Here is a 23,185-nt window from a genome sequence, read left to right as displayed (position 1 = left end):
AGCAGGCTGGACAGAATCCAAGGACCAGAAACAGAAAAGCCCACCAGAGGTTAGGAGTCTGTGATTAAACCACTGTGCACCAGATGAGTGCCATCCAGTGGTTGGTGAGTAACAAGCTGAGGAACAATCTGAAATACATAACAGGAAACATTAAAACACGACCATTATTGTAACTCTAAAAAATAAATACATATCAAATAAAAATAAATAATAAATATATACCTTAAAGAAAGTATGCAACAGATTAATGCATACACAAAATATATATAAAAAAATTGTGAGTGCACTAAAAAAGCCTTATGTAGGTCATTTTAAAACCTGATATTTGAGATTTCATTTGCAAGGCAAACTCAAAAGGCTTGTTTGTTGAGGTTTCGAAATAAATAAATAAAAATAATCCTTGCTGATGTTTTTCTTTTAAAAGCGTATATTTGTTTATCTCCCTCGAGTGATCTGTTTTTGTTGTTTACTTCAGTGAAGCCCTTAAGTTTTTAATCTTAAAAAATAAACATACATAAATAAACAAATAACTTGGATTTTATAACGAGTATGATCTAATTCTCACTCAATTCTGTTAAAGACAAACAAAAGACAGAATAAAATCGAAATCGTGCAATATGGCTGTTTGTTTAGACTACTCGAAAATGTTTGGTTTGTTTTACAATCTGGTGCTTGCCAAGTTGTTCAACCTTCTGCATTAGTGTCTAGAAATGTGAGTAATGTGAATTTATACTGTCACCTTCTGGGCATATATGTACACTGCACTCATGGCACGAAGGTGACATGTGTATAAAAAGTTGGAAATAAATACAGTAAATGGAATGCAAATCATTGCAAAATATTCATTGTATATTTTTGTCTCAAAATATATTTGATTATTTCAGAAAATCTCAATAGCTACATATAAATGCAACATAAAATAAATGGCAGATTAGACATTTGGTCATTGACCATACATGTATGTGTGTTTGCAATGTATAGAAACAGGTATTTAGAACAATGCTGAAATACAAAAAATTAAATAAAGTTGAACTTAAATCAGAAGCATGTAGCCTTTCTCGAACCCACACGCACTGTATACACCGATCAGCCATAACATTATGACCACCTGCCTAATATTGTGTAGGTCCCCCATAGCTGAAATTGCTGAAAAAGGAAATGCTAGTTCTGATAGAAAGGTCTAGAGTCCATTAGTGTTGTAGTCAAGACCACCTTAACCGAGACCAAGTCATGACCGAGATCAAGACAGGCCGAGGACGAGACAAGACCAAGACTTTAAAGGTTTGAGACCAAGTCAAGACCAAGACAGACCGAGACCAAGTCAAGACCAAGACCATTGCAAGTCACTGCATTAAAACACTTATGATAAAATGTGGAGTATGCATATAATAAGGCACTTCTTGTCTGTGTGTGTGCGTGAGCGTGCGTGCATGTGTGTGTGTGTGTGTGTGTGTGTGTGTGTGTGTGTGTGTGTGTGTGTGTGTGTGTATGCCATCAGAGAAATTGATAAAATAATCAAAGGCTTTGCAGATATGTGGGAATTTACAACAAACACTAAAGAGCTGAAATCAACTTAACTATTTATTAGTCTTTCCATGGCTTGCCATCCACTTAACACAATGCAGGTGTTTTTAGTAATAAAATTAGAAAAAATTTAATTGGGAGAAACTTAAACAATGCTTAAACAATGCCAACTTCATGCCAAACCTGAATAAACTGCATAAAATTAATGATAAAAAAATTTATTTGGGATCTGCCATCAGTTGTGGTCTTGACCGGTCTTGAAATAAAATTCGGAGTCCTCTTTGTCCGAGACGAGACCGAGTAAAAATGCGGTAGATTCCAAGACGAGACCAAGACCTTTAAAAAGTGGTCTTGAGACCGGTTTCGAGACCGAGACCAGTCTCAAGAACTAGAGTCCATGCCTGGATGGGTCAGGGCTGTTTTGGTGGCAAAAGGGGGACCTACACAATGTTAGGCAGGTTATAAAGTTATGGCTAATCGGTGTTTATGAGATTTTGAGATTTTGAAAGGCAATATCTGATTGGTGATAAGATTATTAGCACACATGAACATTGCCAGTCACTGTTAATCTAACCGGACAGACTCTGCATGAAGTGGAATAGAGGAAACCTCCCATTGAGTTTGTCAGCATCCTACCTGTGGACTGAAGCTGAGCTGTGACCCAAAAAGTGCCTTTAACTCTCTGATCTCTTTCATTAACAATGCACAAACAACATCACACACACACACACACACACACACACACACACACACCAAAAAAAACATTACTGGCCCCCCACCGTACCATTCTTCTGTCTGTCTTCCTCACCTTGTGAGAAAAGTGAGTTCACATCACGGTAGACATGCATGCAGGGTAGAACAGCAGGACGTCCAAGAAAAAGCATCCACAAAAGCTCCAGCATGAAATCTGAATTCCCAGCATCTCTGTTAGAAGAAAAATTCAATAAACTGGAAGGACATCTAAAGAAGTGCAGTGAGATCTTCACTGTAAACCGATCCATTTTTTTACATAGAAAACCGTTGTAAAAATACAGGAAACATGTAAACAAGTTTGCATTTAAAAACTGTAAAAAATATATATGGTAGCATTTTTTTTTTATTACAGCATTTTACATAACTGTATTTTTCCTGGCAAAGTGTTGAAAATTTTACAATTCTTAACCATTTATTTAACCGAATCTAATTTAATTGAATTAAAATAGAATAAAAATATTAGAACGTAAAATTACATATATAATCCAGTTGAATATTATATAGACTTTCACCATAAAATATATGATAGGACTAATTTACACCATTTACTTTCAAAAACCATACATTTTTATTTCACACTTTAAATGTAATGTGTTGATACAGTTTTTAAGCATATATGTCAAGGTTTTTAGAGTTAGCCAATTAACAGGTTTTTACTATAGCATTTTTACATATTTTCCCCCATTTAAAATTACAAACTTTTATTAGATCACCCTCCCACTGCTCCCCCTTTGGCTCCTGACTGAGTCATAGCATCAGTCATTCTTCATAAGCCCTGACAGATCCTCAATATCCCATCAGCATCCAACATGAGCATGAAAAAACTAAACAAGTGAATTATAAGACGGAAATTCATTTACAAGACCCACAGTGTGTATTTTGAGCTACACACAAATTATTTTACCTTAATTTATAACTCTTTTATGACCTATTTTCCCAAGTACATTTTATGCTAATATCATTAAAAACATTAATCATAATATTGCACAATGATGGAGTTGTCTTAAAATTAACTGAACTTGTATCCTCATGAATTCTTTTTACTAAATAGTTTACTTGCTGCATATTTGATGCCAATCCTTAGGACCACCTCCACATTTTTGTTTAAACTATTAATCTCCTTAGATGTTTAGGAAATTTTTCCAACAAGTGCTGCATTATGCTGTATGTGTTTGTGTTGGATTACAAGTATTTTGTTTACTTAGATAAATCCATTTTTTTAAAAGACCTCAAATCCTACCTGGCACACAAACAGTGCTTTATTATTACTCCCTGTAAGATGAAGTCCACCATTATTATTGGGCCAAACATATTTTTTTCCCTAAAATTCTGCAATTTTTATATTTACATATGGAATGGGTTTAATCACAATTAAAGCATTTTCAAACAAAATGTGATGCATTAATATAAAACAGAAGAGGTGCTGTTGTTGGCCTTACTGTCTTAGTGCCAATGAAAAAGATTAGTACAATATAAACTGCCTAAATCCAAAACAAGGGTTTAAAATGCTGTCTTATCCAGCAAGAGTTAGGAAATCTCCACTTTCCAGCTTTAGAAGCATGTGAATGAATTTGCCTCACTCAGTCAACTCTAAACAAACAAAGATTAAAACCATGAAACAAGCCTAAAAATCATTTGAAATAGATCTGATGAGATCAGGCACCACCAGAAAAACCTTCCTGCACATGTATCAAGTGGTTCTGTTGGTCTGATATGGGTTTGTAGGCCTATAACACCATGAGATTAAGTGTCAGAGTCTTAAATCAGGGGGTCTTATAGTCTGATAAAACAGAAATTTGACAGATTATGTACAAATATTTGTTATATATCCCCAAACTGATTAGTTTGCTGCAGCTTTGACAGGCGGAAGGGAGAACATAGGCCTGATGCATGAATGCAGAGCCAGTCGAGAGGAATAGGAAGTCACATATTTGTATGTTAGGGGTCAAAAATTTAAAACACAATAGTCAATACAAAAATTAAAATTTGCAGATACAAGATCATTGTTTGAAACAAATACTAGATTAAACAAATAAATCCATAAATGGGTGAGACATAAAATGTGTCTGTTCAAATTGTACTCGTTTCTCAACTGTACCCAAACAGAGAATGGAAATGTTATTATCTGTATATTTTTGCAATGGTGATGTGGTCGGACCAGACTTCAGTCTATTTTGTTTCCTTTTCAATCAGCTGTTTGGAACAGATTTTATATAAATATTTATCCATTGCTCCACTCCATTCTGAGAACGACTTTGCTAGAGGATTACATATCAACTGACCACTAATTCGAAAATTACAAAAAGCTTCAATAAACAAATGACAAGAGCTCATGAGCACCCATACTGAGGAGGGTAGTAGGGACATTTGATTGCAATTATTGCACTCAAAAAACAACATCATGTTATCCAAGATAATGTGTTCACTTATGCCAAAAATAAAATAATAAGAACATACGAGGAGCTCAAATGCAAAAGGCGTTAAATGCACCCCGGTCAAAAATTGGATAACGATATTAACTGAATGCTCTCGGCACATGGGGCCTATACCTTCATCAAATACTTTTGCTTCATATCCGCTTGATCGCAGCCTCAGGTGATTTGTTGGCAGAATCCATAGAGAGTGATAAAAAATGATTATTTACAAAAAAAACATGTAAATAATGCGCTCTTCTTCACATAGCCCACTGTTCCAGTTACCAAAGTCTACCAGAAGCTCTGAAAGCATGCACATATATGGTACATTTTTCCACACAGTGAACTACATAATCATATTTCAATCATATCGGATTGAAAAATTGGCCATGGTTAGTACAGGGAGTTAGTAGTTGTCAAAGTAGGCAATTTTTATTATAATTTATTATAGCTACCAGAAAATCTCTTCCAGTGTTCAACAGGTAGATAATTGAGTCAATTCAATTGGGGTGGCAAGTGGTGACAGTTAAAATAAACTTTAAATACCAATAAATTATAAAATGTTTCCATATTTGTATTGTGTAGGATAAACACAATTTGTGCACTATTAACAATTAATTTTTTGTTTTGTTTTAAAAAAATATTTCATTCAGTTTGAGATGTTGCATTTGTAACAAAATATGCATGCCACCACTGTACCTCAGAGAGGTATCATGGATTAATTGCAACAATATAACATTTTTAACACAAATTAAGTGGTTATATTGTGAATATAGATTTTACAATTTTATTAAATATATTAAATATGTTAAAAAAAAAAAAAAATATATATATATATATATATATATATATATATATATATATATATATATATATATATATATATATATATATATATATATATATATATTGTAATATTAAAGAAAACAGTAGTGTACCCCACATTCATGTCTGTGTCTGGACTACGTCCTGTTCATTGCAGGTGCTGGTTGATCTGAGGGGTGCATGGTGAGTGCATTCTTTCTTATTAATTTTCTTAAAGTTTAGCTAAATTTCTGACAATTTCATGTGTCACACTTTATTGGTGTCTTTGGTGTTATGTTTTTAACTTGCAGATTTTACATATTTTAATAATTTTTTTTTAATAAAAACATTAATATTCCCTCAATGCCCCCCTATCTTGAAATCATATTGACGGCAGCTTAGGAAAGACTGGATTGTTATCACTGTCTTAATTACATCAAATATTGGTAACACCATAGACATAAGTGGATGTTTCACCAGTAGGTTTTTTAATTATTTAAAATTAAACATGTTGTTAAGCTTAATTTTAATGGATATAACATATTACACTAATTTATACTGCATAATAATACATTTTATTAAAAGAAAACTAAAAAGCATTTATAAAATTTCTGCCTCTCATTTGCCACCCCCCCCCCCCAACTGAAGAATGACCCAATTCTGTATATGTATACTAAAATGTATACTTTATAATGCATTGAAACTTTTATTTTAGTTTCAAAAACTATGATACTTTGGTGGAAATGTTTGTTTTCTGTAAAGAGCTACTGATTTGAAGGAATTAATAGGCTACTAAAGTAATGGCCTTAAGCAAAACTAAATTTATGTAAATAATTGTATAAATTAGTTAATTTGGTAATTGTTTGTCGGTGTGGATTTCAAATAACAATGTAACATGTAATTTTTTAAAAGACACTTCTGGCTCCACCCTCCCGAACACGTGATCGTTTGAAAAAACTTTATTCGCATTCACCTCTTGAACAACCTGTCAAAGCACAAGCTATTATTAAAGCGGTAGGTATTTTTGATTACTTTATTTAATAAAAAACGCTTTATAGTTTTGAATAATGTTAAATAAGATTCACATAAATTGAAATGAAAGCCAATATAATAAACTAGGATCATCAGCCTGTAAATCGTGCTATGCTGGATATGAAATGCTATGCTGCATTTGATCACTGCTGCTTTATATGTTGCTAAAGTAAAAGAAACCGCTTTATTTAAGAGACGATTGGTGAAGGGTTCATAATCTCTTATATTGATAAGCAGAAATGAATCGATATAGTTTGCTAGCGTGTTTACTAGCCTCTCAACCCAAAGTAATCTCTGCATGTGATGGTGTTGTTGTTTTCAAGGATTATCGGGCTTTTTTCCAAACGTGCATGGTTTAACGTTAGTGTTTAGAAACAAATAATGCACAAGCTATTGTAATACAGTAAGCACACTCCCTGAATACATTTATTAGCCTTTATGTTATTAAATTTTTATCTTTTGTAGTTCTTGACTTGTAGTTCATGTAGCTAAATTGGTAGAGCATTGTTGGTATCAGAATGGTTGTGGGTTCGATTCCCAGTTAACACACACGCACAATCTAAACACAATGTGTTTGATACAGATATGTCGTTCTGATATAAAAATGTTTTCAGTATTTCCAATACATTTTAACACTAGAAATGGTCTTTATTACCATCAAAAGTTTCATGCTGGCTGAAAATTTAACAACACGCGCCTTGGGAGACAGCAGTAACTGACAGCATCAATGCATCATTTCATAAGACAGCTATTTAGCTACAGCTGTTAATGTTAGCTACAATGTTTAAAATCTGATTATTAAGAGGTTTTATATTTTTACTAATATGACCATTTCTTTAAATATCCTAGGTTCTGCATTTCTGCATGGGAGCTACACTTCATCCATGCTTATCATAAGGGTTTAACACAGTTTGAGGAACAAACACAACAGCCATTCAAATCTTCTGTGGCAAACCACTGATTCTGTGAGAAACCAATGTCATCTGAGGAGATGGAAAGCCTGTGCCCTTTGCCAGAGGTGACGGGCATCAAGGTAGAGCCACCAGTCAGCATCGGCTCAACGGAAGATGCCAACTCACAGAACACCATGGGCATAAAGTTTATTTTGCCCAATCGCTTTGACATGAATGTGTGCTCGCGCTTTGTAAAGTCTTTGAATGAAGAAGAGAGTAAAAACATCCAGGACCAGGTGAACTCTGATTTGGAGGTAGCCTCTGTGTTATTTAAAGGTACAGAAAATAAATATTTGCCATTTCATGTTGTGGTTAAAATGAAATGCATGGTAATTAAACCTATATAAGGTCTTGGAATAAAATATTTAAAACCTAATCTGGTCCAAAAAGTTCTTGTGTTTTTTCTCTCTCACCAGCTGAGTGCAACATCCAGACATCTCCCTCACCTGGTATTCAAGTCAGGCATGTGTACACACCATCCACCACCAAGCATTTCTCTCCTATAAAACAGTCCACTACGCTCACCAATAAACACCGCGGCAATGAGGTCTCATCCACACCATTGCTTGTTCATTGTAAGTAGATCAGTAAATGCTCATTGTATTTCTTTTCGTCTTTTACCTGTTCTACTAATGACCATATTTGGCAAGACTGTCACTCAATGTCACCAAAGAAATCCTCAATGTTTAACTATGTATATGTCAAAATATCTCAGTTTCTAATCTGTTTACCATGGAACTAGTCTTTAGTAATTGACTATTACTTACCTGTATTTCAGCACTTTCTATACACCAGTTGGCAGCACAAGGAGAGATGGTGTTCTTAGCAAGTCGAATAGAACAAGGTTTGTTTCTGTGTGTAAAAAGCAAAACTTGAAATTTAGTCTTACACAGTACAGGTGATGCATGATTGAATGACTGACACCTTCCTGTTTTTCCTTTCAGAGTCTGTAATAAACCTGCAGGATGAAGAGGGGTTCACACCGTTGATGTGGGCAGCAGCTCATGGCCAGATAGCTGTGGTGGAGTTCCTGTTACAAAGTGTGCGTGCAACTTCACGATTACCTACACATTCACTGCATTAGGTGGTCTTTTCCGGTATCTGTACACCCTTTGCAAGACTGCTGCAGCACTGTTTGAATGAGCCACTTTAATCTATTATTATGGTATCATCAATTTCATGTATTAATGTTTAAAAAAACACTTTATTGGCAACTTTGCATGTGAACAGTTATTTCCTATCTTTCTGGGCAAAAAAACTACAAAATAGAGCAAGTTTCTTTTACCAGTAAACATCTCTTTTTAAAGGGGCCATGGCACAAGACTTTTTTTAAGATGTCAAATAAATCTTTGGTGTCCCCAGAGAACACATGTGAAGTTTTAGCTCAAAATACTATATGAATAATTTATTATAGCATGTTAAATTTGCCACTTTGTAAATGTGAGCAAAATGTGCCTTTTGGGGTGTGTCCATTAAAATGCAAATAAGCGGATGAAGTGCAAACACTGAACACAATGATGGTGTTTTTTTGCAATTGAAACTCAATTGTGCTGTGAATTATTTTCGATTAAGGGGTGGTATTATTATAATAAGAGCTCCTTATGACATCATAAGGAGAGCCAAATTTCAACAACCTATTTTTTCATGTTCTTGTAGAGAATTGTTTACCAAAACTAAGTTACTGGGTTGATCTTTTTCACATTTTCTAGGTTAATAGAAGCACTAGGGACCCATCATAGCACCTAAACATGGAAAAAGTCTGATTTTTATGCCATGGCCCCTTTAAGACCTTAACTTGTTGTCATGCAACTAAATAGCACATAATTAAAATAATAATGCATAGCAATACATTGTTTCTGGTACACAGAATATGTAATGGATAAATCTACAACTTCCTTTCAGGGTGCAGATCCTCACCTGTTGGCAAAAGGGAGAGAGAGTGCATTGTCACTGGCCTGCAGTAAAGGATACACAGATATCGTTAGAATGCTTATCGACTGCGGGGTTGACGTGAACGAGTATGACTGGGTAAGTGATTCAGTTTTTTGATTTCCAAAGGTCTCATTGGAACACTTTAATATGCGAGATGTGAAAATGGCAGTCATGTGTCTGCCTTTTCAATGGTACACATTTTTATTCTGTTAATTAAAATATGTTAAAGGGATAGTTCACCCAAAATTTCAATTTTGTCATCATTTACTCACTCTCAAGACCTGGATACCTTTCTTTGCTGTGCTGAATACAAAGGAAGATATTTGTAATGAAGCATACAATAGGAGCACTACTGACTTCCATAGTAGGATAAACAAATACTATCGAAGTCAGTGGTGTTGTTAAATGACAAAAGTTTCATTTTTAGGTGAACTATCCCAAAAGGTTTCGAGAAAGATTCGGTTTATGGTTCTGTGAAGCCATAAAACTCAATGTTAATAAAAAAAAAGATCTAAATTAATAAATCCTTTATTATACATGTTAGGTCCAGTCATATAATTGGACAGTGCTAAAAGTGCTATATATATAATGTTGGTGTGCACATGTTTGTGTACGTACATGAAATGTTTAATTTTTATTAACTATTTATAAATGAGATATATATATATATATATATATATATATATATATATATATATATATATATATATATATATAATGACTTACGCACTGATTGTGGTTACTGCACTTTAATTCCAGAATGGTGGAGCTCCGTTACTTTATGCAGTTCACGGTAATCATGTTCGTTGTGTGGAAATCCTCTTAGGTAAAATCTTAAAATTAATTCTGGTTAATTGTATTGCATTCCTTTAAGTTTCCTTCATAAGTCCTCAAGTTTAGTCTGTTGTAGTGTAATAACTGTTACTTCACTCACCAGAGAGTGGATCTGACCCCACCATGGAATCAGATTCTGGTTTCAACGCTATGGACATGGCTGTGGCAATGGGTCATAGAAATGGTAACTATAAATGTATTAGTCTCAATATATGGGTAATGACATGAAGCATTACATACAGACTTAAAAACATAAAATTTTAGATATCAGACATAACTGTAGTCTTTCCAACTGCTTCTCAGTTCAACAGGTCTTGGAGGCACATCTTCTAAAGCTTCTGCAAGGTATCAAAGAATGACCATGGCAAGCGACACTGAGAGAGGAAGTACAAGGGGGCTTTGAGAAAATAAGTGTTTACGGTTAGTGAACTGATGAAGTGGACAATATTTTGCACGTGTGATACTCACCAGCTTTATATGAAGTTGTCGATGTTTTTTGGTCTATCATTAAGTTTATTACAAGACATCTGAATTTAAGAGTGTTAATTTGTGTGTGTGAGTCTTGTTTTGTCGTGATTTCCGTTAACAGATGCGTAGTTGCATTGTGTACTTCAAAATGAACTTGCTGCAAATAAGCTGTTTTACATGGAATGAATATGGCTCATAAATGTTAGGTGAACTAAATAATGGATGCTTAAAAAAATAATTGGAGAAAAACTGTTGCAGTCATGTTATTTACATAAAGGTGTCTACGTTTTAATTCAAGATACAAAAGTTGCAGTTTGTGCTTCTGCAAAAATTGTATTTAGATTCAATTTGGTGCTATGACATTGTAAATAAACCATTATTTAAACTACAAAACAAGTCTGCTATGTCTTATACCTTGACTTCTTCACATTTATTTATGCTACATTGAAATTTAGCTTGTTATTACCTCTTACTTTACAAAGTCTTTTATAGCTTAAAAAAACACTTATCCCTAACCAAGTGTATTTTCTGATGTTTTTTCTCCAACCTGTCTTAACTGGGTGACATTGTTAAAGCTAACAAAAAAAATTCTGACCTCAACACCAATAAAGACAAAACAAATGTGTATTTAATAAGCTTTTTGACAATAGCAAATGTTTATTTCCAGATGTTGATTCGGATAGGCTGCAAACAACTAAGCCTCAGTAACAGGGAAGGTGGAGGCAAAGATGCCTCTTATACCGCACAAGCAAACACACACACACACTCAAAAAACTGTGCATGAACTTGTGCGGTGCAAATAATCTCACGCTCTCTGCCTCGACACAATGGGGTCACAGCAGTGCATGAAAAAAGATTTTGGGGTGCAATATGTTTATAAAAGAAACTGAAATAAAGTCCCACATGTCTCTGCGGAGACCGGAGATTTAACGCATTTCCTTCCCATGAAGTTAATTAGCCTCGTTCTTTGAAGCCTCATCGAAATTCTCCACAAGATCTGGAAGAAGAGAAAAAAGGCATTCAATGAATCAAGATGTCAACTACATATAGACAAGGACAATTCAAAAGGCCGTGATGACTTGACAGCACCATACAAACATTGTTTGATAACGACAGGAAACAAAATCTCCTTTTTGAAACAACCTGCAAGTGTTTATGGTAACATGATATGAAAACGGTAATATCTGCATGCCTGTCCCACAGCTTGTCTGAGGGGGCAAGGGAGTGTGATTTCAACAGTGAACATAAATGAGCACTGAGAAACTGAGAAGTCCACAGCTGTTAAAACTGAACCACAGTGGATCAAAAGCAGGTTGTCTTTTATGAGATGAAATCTGATAAATGGGACATCAAGTATTCTGCTCCAGGGTGTCAAGAGTGGAAATCACTAACAGAAGGCTGAAGTCTTGATTGTTTTTAGAGGGGACACCAAAATGGCTCAAACTGTTAACCCTTTTGTCATCACGCGGGAGAGCTACCTTTGCAGTGCAGAGATGTTAGGTGTCAAGACTTGGGTTACCAACTAGGTTCTGCTCATAGAGAGATGTGGGGAATTAAAATGGTAACCTTGTGTGTTGGATGGCTCTTTTAAAAAACGAAAAGCAACCCAAGCTTTCAGTGCTCTAAAACAATAGTTAAACACCTGCCTAAATGCATTTTTTGGACATCACCACAAGCAGAGCCAGTGCTCTAACAAAGACGTGTGCTGTGCTTACAATACACCACACATACAAAATCCCATACTGGTAATGATTGTAAAGTTAAAGGTAGAATGCAAATAAAATCTAAAATACACAAGCTATATTAAGAAAAAAAAAAAACAGCAAATACATATATAGGAATTTGTGTTGAGGATTGTGACTGGGTGGTAAGGTTCATAATGACATACTGACCTGGAACTTCATCATCTTCCTCTATACCAGCTACGGGGGCCTTTCCATCACCAGCTGAAACAACACAAGAAATTTTTAAACCTTTGTATCCATATTAACTACTTTAAACAACAAAATGTTGGGTGACTACAGCATTTACTGACATTAGGGAGAGTGTTTACTTCACAAAATCAGCTTATTACCTGTTTTTATGCATTTAAATGCAAATCAATAAACCGACTATGCAGAAAACGGCGATTAAACACGATTTGGAGATTTGTCAAGTTTCTGCAGGCAGTGATGTCACCACATATATTCCATATAGGGGCGGTTTCCCAGACAGGGATTAGACTAGTCCTAAAATTAACAGAAACTGAAGGCAACTTGCGCTGATATATCTTAAAATAAATCAGTGCCCTTTGTTCTGCCTAAAAATGCACACAAGTAATGTTTTTAGTAAGGCATGTTTGTTAAAAAAAACTAGTCCGGATTTAAGATAATCCCTGTCCGGTAAACCAACCCCCAGTCATTTAAAAAGGAAGCGAGAAATTTTAAAAGCTATACTGTTTAATCTTTTATGTTTGCAGAATCTGTCAATGTAAAATAAGTTTATTTCTCTGTCAACTGCTTAAGTTGAGAGCAGACTAATGATAGTTTACAAATTTGTGGTGATTATCTTTAAAATGTGGAGATATTTGAACATAACTGTAAGAGCACTGGTTAAGGCATTTACATGTAACACAAAACTGCGGAAATAGGCCAAAATCTGCTGCAAAGTAGGACTCCAAAAATACTCAAAATATTTACTGCCTTTGCCACAGTGATGAGACTAAAACATACAAATCGTAGATTTATCAGCTCAGATGTTTCATCCTAATCTATTATAAGATTAATAAATGCATTAAACAAGCCAATTCCGATTTTATTAATGCAGGTGTTTGAAAAAAAAAGCCTGCTTATTAAATACACTCACCAGATACTTTATAAATTACACTTGTTAACACAAATTGCTTATCAGCCAATCACAAAACCATGTCTGACTCTGACATGACACGCCTGTCAGCTGAGAACAGGAAACTGAGGCTACAATTTGCACTGGATTACCAAAAATGTTGCCTGGTCTGATGAATATAGATTTCAGCTGTGACATTCAGATGATATAGGGTCAGAATCCATCCTGCCATGTATCAACAGTTCTACCCGGTGGTGGTGGTGAAATGGTGTGGGGGATATTTTCTTGGCATATTTTGGACCCCTTAGTACCAAATGAGCATTGGTTGAATGCCATGGCCTACAAGAGTATTGTTGCCGACCATGTCTATCCCTTGATGACCACAGTGTACCCATCTTCTGATGTCTACTTCCAGCAGAATAATGCACCATGTCACAAAGCTCAATTCTTAAAATTGTTTCTTGAACATGAAAATGAGTCCACTGTACTCCAATTTCCACCACAGTTACCAGATCTCAATTCAATAAAGCATCTTTGGGATGTGGTGGAACGGAAGATTCGTATCCTGGATGTGCAGCCGAAACATATGCAGCAACCACGTGATGCTATCACGTGAGTAATGTTTCAAACATTTTGTAGAATTGATTTCATGAAGAATCAAGACAGTTCTGAAGGCAAAACTGGGTCCGACCCAGTACTAATAAAATGGGCAGTGAGTTTATGTTTAACTGTCATTATTTAGACTCCAACTATATTCTGAAGTGTAGAAACAGTTAAACCAGCAGCAGTGGCAAACCCAACCCCCATGCATAAGCTTACACCTGTTGTCAGCACAAGCACAACCAACACTTTGGGTGTTTAATCACTTTGCTGCTTGCAAATACCAAATAAAAACAAACTGTAAGATCTATAACCTCTATAAACATTTGTTTCCATTTCGTTACAGTAAAACATTACAGTAGCACACTTTATCATTCATCAAAAAGATCCTTTAAAGATATAGCGGAGGATTTTTTTCGAATTTTAGAAAAGAACCGCCTTCTCCACTTTTTAAAAAAATGCAATTGCGCAACACTCCTGATTGACAACTAGGAGGACCAATAGTCTTTTTGATCCACCCAGAAAAAGAAAATCCTCCGCAATACCTTTAAGTTCTACATTTTTGTCACAAAAAATGGCATTAGATGAGTTAACTCTAGGAACCCAATTTCAAAACCTATATCACCAGCTTGTTTGGGTAGGGCCTCAGCAAGTCTGCGCAAGCTGGTCAGGCTGTCAGCACCCAGCTGGTTAAGAATAGAGGGCAGCATCTCCGTCAGCTGTTTGGTCTCTGCGTGGCCCGTGATGGTGAAGGTGTTGGCTGCTAGTGAGGCCTGCACTTTGGGATTGTTGAAGTGAATCACTGTGCCCTGGTTTGTGAACATGTTCACCTGCAAAGCAAGAGTGTTGAACAAATTTTCATTGAAAGTTGAATTAAAAACATGGATGCACACTAAAGCCAGTGCAAATACTTTTTTTTTTACATATATAACAACAGTAGTGTATTAAGCAGACCAAGACATTACCTCCTCAATGCCAGAGATGTTATTTACTCCCAACTTTTTCAGCGAGAATTGAAGCTTTTTATCATCTGCAGTGGCTGTTCTGTGAACGACCTTCTTCTTTCTGCGGGCAGTGCCCTATCAAGACATAACATTGATACAAATGTAACAGACTTTCTGCTTATCCTGTCTTAGAAATGTGAATATCTATGAGCCTCAATCAGCTTAAAGTGAAAGATTTCTCTAAACATAGCAAAAATGTCCTTTACCTTTCCGCCAATGCGGACTTGTGCCTGTAACTTGGCTAATTTTTCTTGGTTCATTATCGTTTCTTTCATCTGTAAAACACAAGGCATGGTCAGTGATAGTGTTAAACAGATATACTGCTGAAATGAGTTAAAGGGGTGCGGTCTGAATCACAAGGACAAGCAGACTTCTCTCATACGCCCAGAATTTTTTTAAACATATAACAGTTAAGCCGCGTAAACAACTTAAACGTTACACTCAGATCCTTGCTCAACATTTCAAGCTCAAAGACAGAAAAAGTCGAGCGGAGCAGCAGCAAGTAACTTACAGGTTTTAAGGCCTAACGAGAAAAAGATAGGAACTGGTTTGTCACGACTCACGACAGAGGAACAAGAACGACCACCTGACTGAAACATTCAAAGTCAGGCAGCTGTCATTTATATAACGCTTACAACTTGATATTCACCCAATCGAGTTTCAGACTACCAAGTTATCCAATTAATGCGACGGTTTCTCTGCGAATAAACGAAAACTCGGATCACAAAGGAAGAAATTAGCCAATTGAGAATACAGAGAAGCTGAAGGTAAATTTAGTAACAAAGAACTTCATCAACGAACTCTTAACATTAGGTATTTATATACAAACGCAACAAACGTAACGTAAATCGGTCCCGCCTGAAGACTCGTGCTGTTTGTTTGCAGTAAGTTAGCAGCAACGCTAGTCTCGTGCGCTCTCAGGCCTGTCTCCCGAGAGGGCCGAGTCTCACCCGAGCCGACTGCGACATCTTTTTGCGGATGAATCCTACAAAACATCAGCCGATTTTGGTAAATAAGTTCCTTATTTACCTTGAGCCTCGTAACGAAGAGTGGTTGTGCAGGAAATATAGTATTTAGAGCTCCTCACTGACCTGCACGCCAGCAGCAAACACACGCGGAGAGCAAGATGGAAGCAAGAGAGGAAGACGGAAGTGACGACACGACTGAAATGCGCTGCAGTGGGCTGGAACCACAGTGCCTGCCTTCCTGCACTCTGGGCAAGAATAGCTAGTATGGTCGGGTCTTTTGGTGACAAGTGAGTTATAAATTACACAACAACAATAATTAATAACAGTCCACTATGATTCATAGGACAAATACAATTTTAAAATCCATTATTCCTTGCATCTGGTTGCAGGCTAGTGCATGTCTTAAAGGGATAGTTCACCTTAAAATGAAAATTCTGTCATCATTTACTCATCCTTATGTTGTTCTAAACCTGTATGAATTTATTTTTTCTGATGAACACAAAATAAGATGTTTTGAGAAATTATGGTAAACATACAGATGGTTGTAACCAGTGACTTCCATAGTGGGAATAAAAAAACTATGATGAAATTTAATGGGTACCGTCCACTGTGTGTTTATCATCATTTATCAAAATATTTTTTTCATCATTTATCACAATACTGCCAAAATATGTTGTTCCTGCTATGGAAGTCAATGGTCACTATCTGCTGTGTGTTTACCATCATTTCTCAAAACATCTTCTTTTGTGTTCATCCGAAAAAAACAAATTCATACAGGTTCAGAACAACATGAGGATGAGTAAATGATGACAGAATTTTCATTTGTGGGGTGAACTATCCCTTTAACCAAGATGTACAAATAAAAATGTGTGAAAAAGTCTGGGGAGTTCTTTCAGTCCAAATATGACCATACTATATAAACGTTAATAAAATCAAAGGTCTGTTTTAGTAGGGGCTCATAATAATTCATGGAAAATCTATAAAGTGCAATTACGGCTATAGAACATGCACACTTTTCTAAAACGACAACTAATTGCGTTTTATGTGCGAATCACCAATACTGAATACTTAATAGGGGAGAATATATGTAACAATTTAACCTAATGTAAGTTAACGGAACTGTCGATTAAAGCACGCGCTCAAGCTATAGTGTCTATAGGGATGATGACCTGTTTGTCTATATAGGAAAATCGAAGAAGGCTTATTATGCACCAGACAGGGACCTCTTTTTTAAAAAAAATTCATATTAAAAAGTCCACATAGCATGAAATTGTGACGTCTGGGTGTGCACATGTAAATCTTGAAATAATTTGTGATCATGTAAAAAAGAACATCTTCTCTTCGCACTTCTCAAAAGGTTTATATACACATCCACAGTCAGAACAAAGCTAGTCGAAGCATGGTTGTGGGGTCTATCTTTTGAAGGGCAACATAATTTTTCAAGCAAGCTTAAAACGCACCATTTAACCAGGTTTATCTTCACCAAATATACGTTTTGCATTTGAAATTAATTGTACACCTCGCGTAATCCATTCAAACCTAGAAAATTTAAATTACATTTATGGGATTTGTCATCAGAGCCCCAGTTGCGTTCGCTCATTCAGTGCTTTCATGTTATCCCGTGCCACGAAAAGCGTATGTGGCTCAACCCTTCAGGACTTTAGAAACACTTCAGATGTGGTTTAAGCTGGTTTAATACACACATACGAGCAATGACCCGACTCACGTCGCCCAGTACTCAAAACTCTTGTTCATTCACTCGCACGAGCATGACAATTATGAGGAGCCAACAGAAGCGCATCACTTCCAGTCATTGTGGTGTCCAAGATAACTGTGCATGCACTCCCAATAAATATTGTTCAACCATCAGCCATTCAACATAAGGCTATTTTTAATAACGAATTGACTTGTGATCATGTTTGTAGCATTTGAACTCGACACTCTCTTGGTATTACATTTCAGCTAAAAGCAACTTAAAGTTTATTTTCCAGAAAATTATTTGACCAAATTTTTAGCCTATATCTTAACATACCGTGTCACCTGTAAGTCCAATATAGTATGATTGCCGTTGTGTAACCCACAAGGAAAATGTATTGTGTTTCACTTGCTGCGAATTTTAACAACAAATTTGGAGCACAATTTAGATTTAGCTAGACTGTGTAAATATAGCTTAATGTAAAATTATGATACGATCTTGATTTCTCTGTCATCCGCGTAGTAGTTTCAGATGACATTTCTAAACATTTATTTAAATCAGGACAAAACATATTGAATTTTAATTAAACTAAAATAAAGTCATTAACAAGGATAATTTGCCAAACATATAAAAATAGCCAACTTCAAGAAATAATGGAAAATACAGATACTTAAAAATTATTTAATATTTTATTTAATTTTTCATAATTAAATAATACATTGTTTGTAAAGAGTATAGTCAAAACAAAAGCTATTCCCATAATCATAACGGATTCCATCAAACCCGTCAGAGATTTTGTTTATTTGACTTTGTTTCTTAATAGGCTTAATAACAAACAAAAACTGACCGTGGCTGGAATTTAGATAAACAATGTGAACAGGTCAGAGAATGATCAAACTGCCGCGAGATGGCACTCTTTCAGCTCTGGATGAAGTAAATATATGTTAGGTCCACAAGCCTGACCACATGAGTCACCATAAAACGGCCATCAAACCGGACCAGATGTTTTTGCCATCATGCAAAAATATCCTTAAACACACTGCATCCTTAGAAGAACCAACATGGGACTGTAATAATAAACGAAAAGATAATTCATTTTGAGAAGTTTGAAAAGTTTTTATTTTTGGTCGTATCCACGAGTTTCCATGGGTCAATGTTGTGTGTCTTTTGGAGTATGTTTTCATCACTCCTACCACAAGTTGTTTTAGTAGTAACTTTAAATGCAATTTCTCTGTTTTACTGTTTTTTCTCTTCTTTTAATTGTTAAAGCTAATAGAAAATAAGTTACTGCTGAGCCACTCTTTGTTTGCTTGTGAAATATATTACAATTATATATTAAATAATATATCTGGATAATAAAATAAAGCTATAAGTTATTATTATTATCATCAATAAGGATTTTATTATGATTTTTGTTGTTATTATAGAAAACAAATTGTTAGGTTACAATTAATGTTGTGTTTTGACTGGCATTAATACCTAGGCTATAACAGTTAATTTTATTTTAATTATTTCATTTAAGTAAGAACATTCATTAATTAAAAATAGTGAGAAACAATTGATATTTAATTATATAATTTAATTTTAATGCAATGTGTGTAAGTGCTTTATTAACTTTAACTTTAGATTTCATAGCTGATGGATTTTCTCTAATTTATTCACATTTTGTGAATACTTGCGTTCGGACTCACTGTGGTTGGTAATAACAAACATGAGAAAGAAACAGACAGAAGACAGAGACAGACACTTTCCTTTAAAAGAAAAAATCAAATAAACAGTATAGGTCTGTTTTCATCCAAGAATCCTTTTTGAAAGGGAATATGTGTTTGCATTTAAATATGTTTAATATTGAATAATAGATTAATACATTTTAACTTTGTTATTTTATGAGGCATGAATTGTCGGTGTCTGATTGTGTATTTATAAGCAGTATTTTATACCATGTCGTAAATATTATCAACATTATTGTAAAGTCTGTTGTTTCATTTGTGCACGTTGGACGCATGTGTCATTATGAAAACAGAGCACAAACTGTGCTATATTAAAAAAATAAAATACTGAAAAAATAGTCGTTTATAGTCTACTGTAGATTTCAATTATCAGCTGAATATTTTAACTATGGATACGACAATTTGTCACGCGCGCAAGTGCACCGTCTTTTCACAGGCTCGAATGCTTTTTCGTGATCCGCGTGACTGATGCGAGTTAACAGCTGACTTTTTTCCATTACCAATGGCTCGCGGATGATCTGGAGCACTCCCGTGTCACGCAAACTACTATGCGTACTGAGGCGGACATAAAAGCCAGCGAATATGTGAAAGCATTTTTAAAAAATCAACTAAACTACAATTCCAAAACTTTCAATGTCCAGGAACCTGACATTAAACGCAATCCCCAAACGAATAAGTAGTTAAACCATTTATGGCTGGTTTCATTTTACTGTAAAAAATAAAATATAATAATAGGGGAGGGTCCTACCATTACGATGTGCTTAATGCGCTGAATTTTGCCGAATCAATAGGCTGTTGAAGAAGACAGCAGCATTTTATCCAGGAAATGAAAACTCCAAGAAATAATAGGCACTAAATATACCCATAGAGCTTCACAGATGTTTGAGTTATTATTCAAAGATCGCTTTCTGACTGATATTCTTTATCTCCTCCATAGCAATGGTGACGCTTTGTTGTCATGTGATCAGGGAGGTAGTATAAAGCGCCAGGAAAGGTCCGCCCTCTTTGGAATCCTGGTTTGGCCTTTAGGAGGGTCTACCCCTATACTCCCCCGACAGAATAAGCGTGTGGATGTTGGGATCTAACCGACCTATTGATTCAAAGCCGACACTGATCCATTAAAAGCCTATGGCACTGGTGGCACGCTGGCACGTCCTCTCTGCCTGTCGCGCATCTGCCCAAAGCGTCATATGAGCTCTCTCGAATCGAGAGGGCAGGTAACAGGCTCAACACATCCAGCGCGTACGCCGTAACCCATCAGGGACCAAGAGAGAGCCATGACTTTGAGCTCTGAAATGTCGGATGCGTCCGTGCTCTCAGAGGAGACCGACATCGACGTGGTTGGGGAAGGAGACGATGACGGACATACGCGCTCCTACGTGGACGAAGTGGCTCAGATGCACGACGAGATTCTGCTCAGCGGTTCCCCACCTTGTGTGGACCCCTCCGCCGCACGGGACCCCTACAAGCCAGCGACCAAAAACACCCTGGTGAAACCCCCATACTCCTACATCGCACTCATCACCATGGCAATCCTCCAAAGTCCCAAGAAGCGCCTGACGCTCAGCGAGATATGCGACTTCATCAGTAACAGATTTCCATACTATCGGGAAAAGTTCCCAGCTTGGCAGAATTCAATTCGACACAACCTGTCCTTAAACGACTGTTTCGTCAAGATACCACGGGAACCTGGGAACCCCGGTAAAGGCAACTACTGGACACTGGACCCAGAGTCAGCAGACATGTTTGATAACGGGAGCTTTTTACGACGTCGGAAACGCTTTAAACGCCAGCAGGCGCCGGAACTTCTCCGGGAACACGGAGGCTTTCTCCCCGCGACCGCTGCGTACGGGTACGGACCTTACGGTTGCGGATACGGTCTACAGCTTCAGTCCTATCATGCACATACTGCGCTTCTTGCCTTTCAGCAACAGCAGCAGCAGCCGCCATCCGCGTCCCGGCATCCCCACACCGGAACTCTCATCCCCGCGCCTTCCCTCATGCCAACCACTACAGAGCTCACCTGTTCCCGCTTCTATCCTCCCCTAAGTCCCGGTCTCTCACCCCCCATACAGACTGCGGCTAAGTCCCCGGTTCACCGTTCACCCTTCTCCATAGACAGCATAATTGGGAGCTCTTTAAGCCCAACGCAATCGCACTGTGCCTTACGGACTTCCCCGGTGGTCCCGGTGCTGCCGCCGACCCTCGCGTCTCAGCACTCCCCAAATACGCCACGTTCACTACCGGGAGTCTTGCACGGACCGACCTCTTTACACGAAACGTACGCAAACAGGATTGTCAGTGGCACAAGTGGCTGTTAATTTTTTGTTTTTTTAAAGCGATACACTCCTGTGTTTAAGGTAGGATTATTTTTGTATTGTTTATAAAGAGCAGCTGAATGTTGGACATTAACACTTCCGTGCCTATATTCACGCTGTAAAATAATAAATATATATTTATGTTAACATGTTTAGTTTAATCTAATTTCTGCCCCCACGAACTTTTCGTCGTCAATGTGATTGTGGTAATCGCTGCACAGGGCGTCTCAGGACAACATTTTTGAACAGGCGATAAAATAAAATTTCAAATGTCTACAATGATATCTTGTGTGTGAAAACACGATGTTTTTAGTTTAGCAATTTGTACTTTGTAATGAAAATTCAGGAGGGTTAAAAGCAAGCATTTTTATACAACGTGTACTTCTCAGTAGCTTAATAAACAATGTACATTCTTTGATATTGTATACTCGGAGTGTGATATTTTTTACACGGTCTGTTTTTCAATAATAAATATTGTTTTACAAAGCAAGATGAGTGGAAATTACCTTATTGATAGGTTCAATTAAATCATCAAATAATATCACTGCAATACACTGCCTTTGTATGTCGTATTAATCCAGTGAAAAATAATTTAACCAAGGCAGAAAAACGCACTAATGTTGGGATATAGCCATTGATGACCGTTAATCAGGCTTTATCAGTATTAAGTCGATTTTACAGAAAAGGTTACCCACAAATTTTATTATGTTTTATAAATATTCCTTAATTAAACCAGTGCAATATTTAAAGAACAAGAAGATTAATGAAAGCAAAAACAAGAGCACAAATTTTAACCAACACCAAGTAGACAAAACTCTTTACACGTGACTGTAGTTTTTGCTGTGGTAGCATTTGTGGAGATGGCGTCATGCATTGCTCGAGGAAAAACAAGTAAGAGAGAGGCGCAGTTAAACTCTAAACATTAAAGAATGTTGTAAAATGAAAAGCAATATAACGGAGTTTTCTTTTCAGCCATATGACGAGTTAAATTCGGTAGGTGACTTACTCCAGAAAAAAACGATCCCGGATGCATATTTTACTGATATTTGATTTCTGCCTAGATAAAGTGAGATCTCTGTGTGAACTGTTGTGGTCACGCTCTTAAAACAATACAAAGTAAGTGATTTGACACTTTGCCACCCATTTATCATTTATCAATGAAAGGACAATGTGTGTTGCTTATCCAAACATTGTAAAATTGCCTGCTTTGAAGAATCTGAGTGGTGTGGGTGCTTGACCTTGGCTTGACAACATGGTGGAATAGGCACGCAATTTCAGAAACTATATATAGTATAGTATATTTTGTAGCTAAACTTAAAATAAAATTAAAAT

General features: G+C 36.3%; 3 protein-coding genes across 4 annotated transcripts; 2 read left to right on the top strand and 1 right to left on the bottom strand.

Moving 5' to 3' along the window:
* Positions 1–6,401: 6,401 nt before the first annotated feature.
* ankra2 (ankyrin repeat, family A (RFXANK-like), 2) lies at positions 6,402–11,110 on the top strand. The gene is made up of 9 exons (XM_055199632.2): positions 6,402–6,509; positions 7,377–7,756; positions 7,897–8,055; positions 8,259–8,324; positions 8,425–8,522; positions 9,383–9,508; positions 10,172–10,238; positions 10,350–10,430; positions 10,550–11,110. Exons 2-9 carry the CDS (start codon positions 7,504–7,506, stop codon positions 10,603–10,605), a joined length of 906 nt encoding a protein of 301 aa, XP_055055607.1. The 5' UTR covers positions 6,402–6,509; positions 7,377–7,503; the 3' UTR covers positions 10,606–11,110.
* Positions 11,111–11,339: 229 nt separating this feature from the next.
* btf3 (basic transcription factor 3) lies at positions 11,340–16,321 on the bottom strand. Of its 2 annotated transcripts, none has more exons than XM_073861132.1 (6): positions 16,233–16,321; positions 15,348–15,416; positions 15,103–15,216; positions 14,768–14,967; positions 12,607–12,662; positions 11,340–11,711 (listed from the first exon to the last, which is right to left on the bottom strand). In XM_073861132.1, the coding sequence occupies exons 2-6, from the start codon at positions 15,414–15,416 to the stop codon at positions 11,665–11,667; spliced, it is 486 nt and encodes a 161-aa protein (XP_073717233.1). In that variant the 5' UTR covers positions 16,233–16,321; the 3' UTR covers positions 11,340–11,664. The 2 variants fall into 2 exon arrangements, with proteins under 2 accessions (XP_073717233.1, XP_073717234.1); XM_073861133.1 differs by having other exon boundaries at positions 16,171–16,310.
* Positions 16,257–22,343, top strand: foxd1 (forkhead box D1). The gene is made up of 2 exons (XM_055199631.2): positions 16,257–16,396; positions 20,473–22,343. The coding sequence occupies exon 2, from the start codon at positions 20,813–20,815 to the stop codon at positions 21,854–21,856; it is 1,044 nt and encodes a 347-aa protein (XP_055055606.2). The 5' UTR covers positions 16,257–16,396; positions 20,473–20,812; the 3' UTR covers positions 21,857–22,343.
* Positions 22,344–23,185: the final 842 nt, after the last annotated feature.

Source organism: Misgurnus anguillicaudatus, chromosome 22, assembly GCF_027580225.2.
Source record: "Misgurnus anguillicaudatus chromosome 22, ASM2758022v2, whole genome shotgun sequence".
Lineage (NCBI taxonomy): Eukaryota > Metazoa > Chordata > Actinopteri > Cypriniformes > Cobitidae > Misgurnus > Misgurnus anguillicaudatus.
This window is presented reverse-complemented; position numbering and strand designations above follow the sequence as displayed.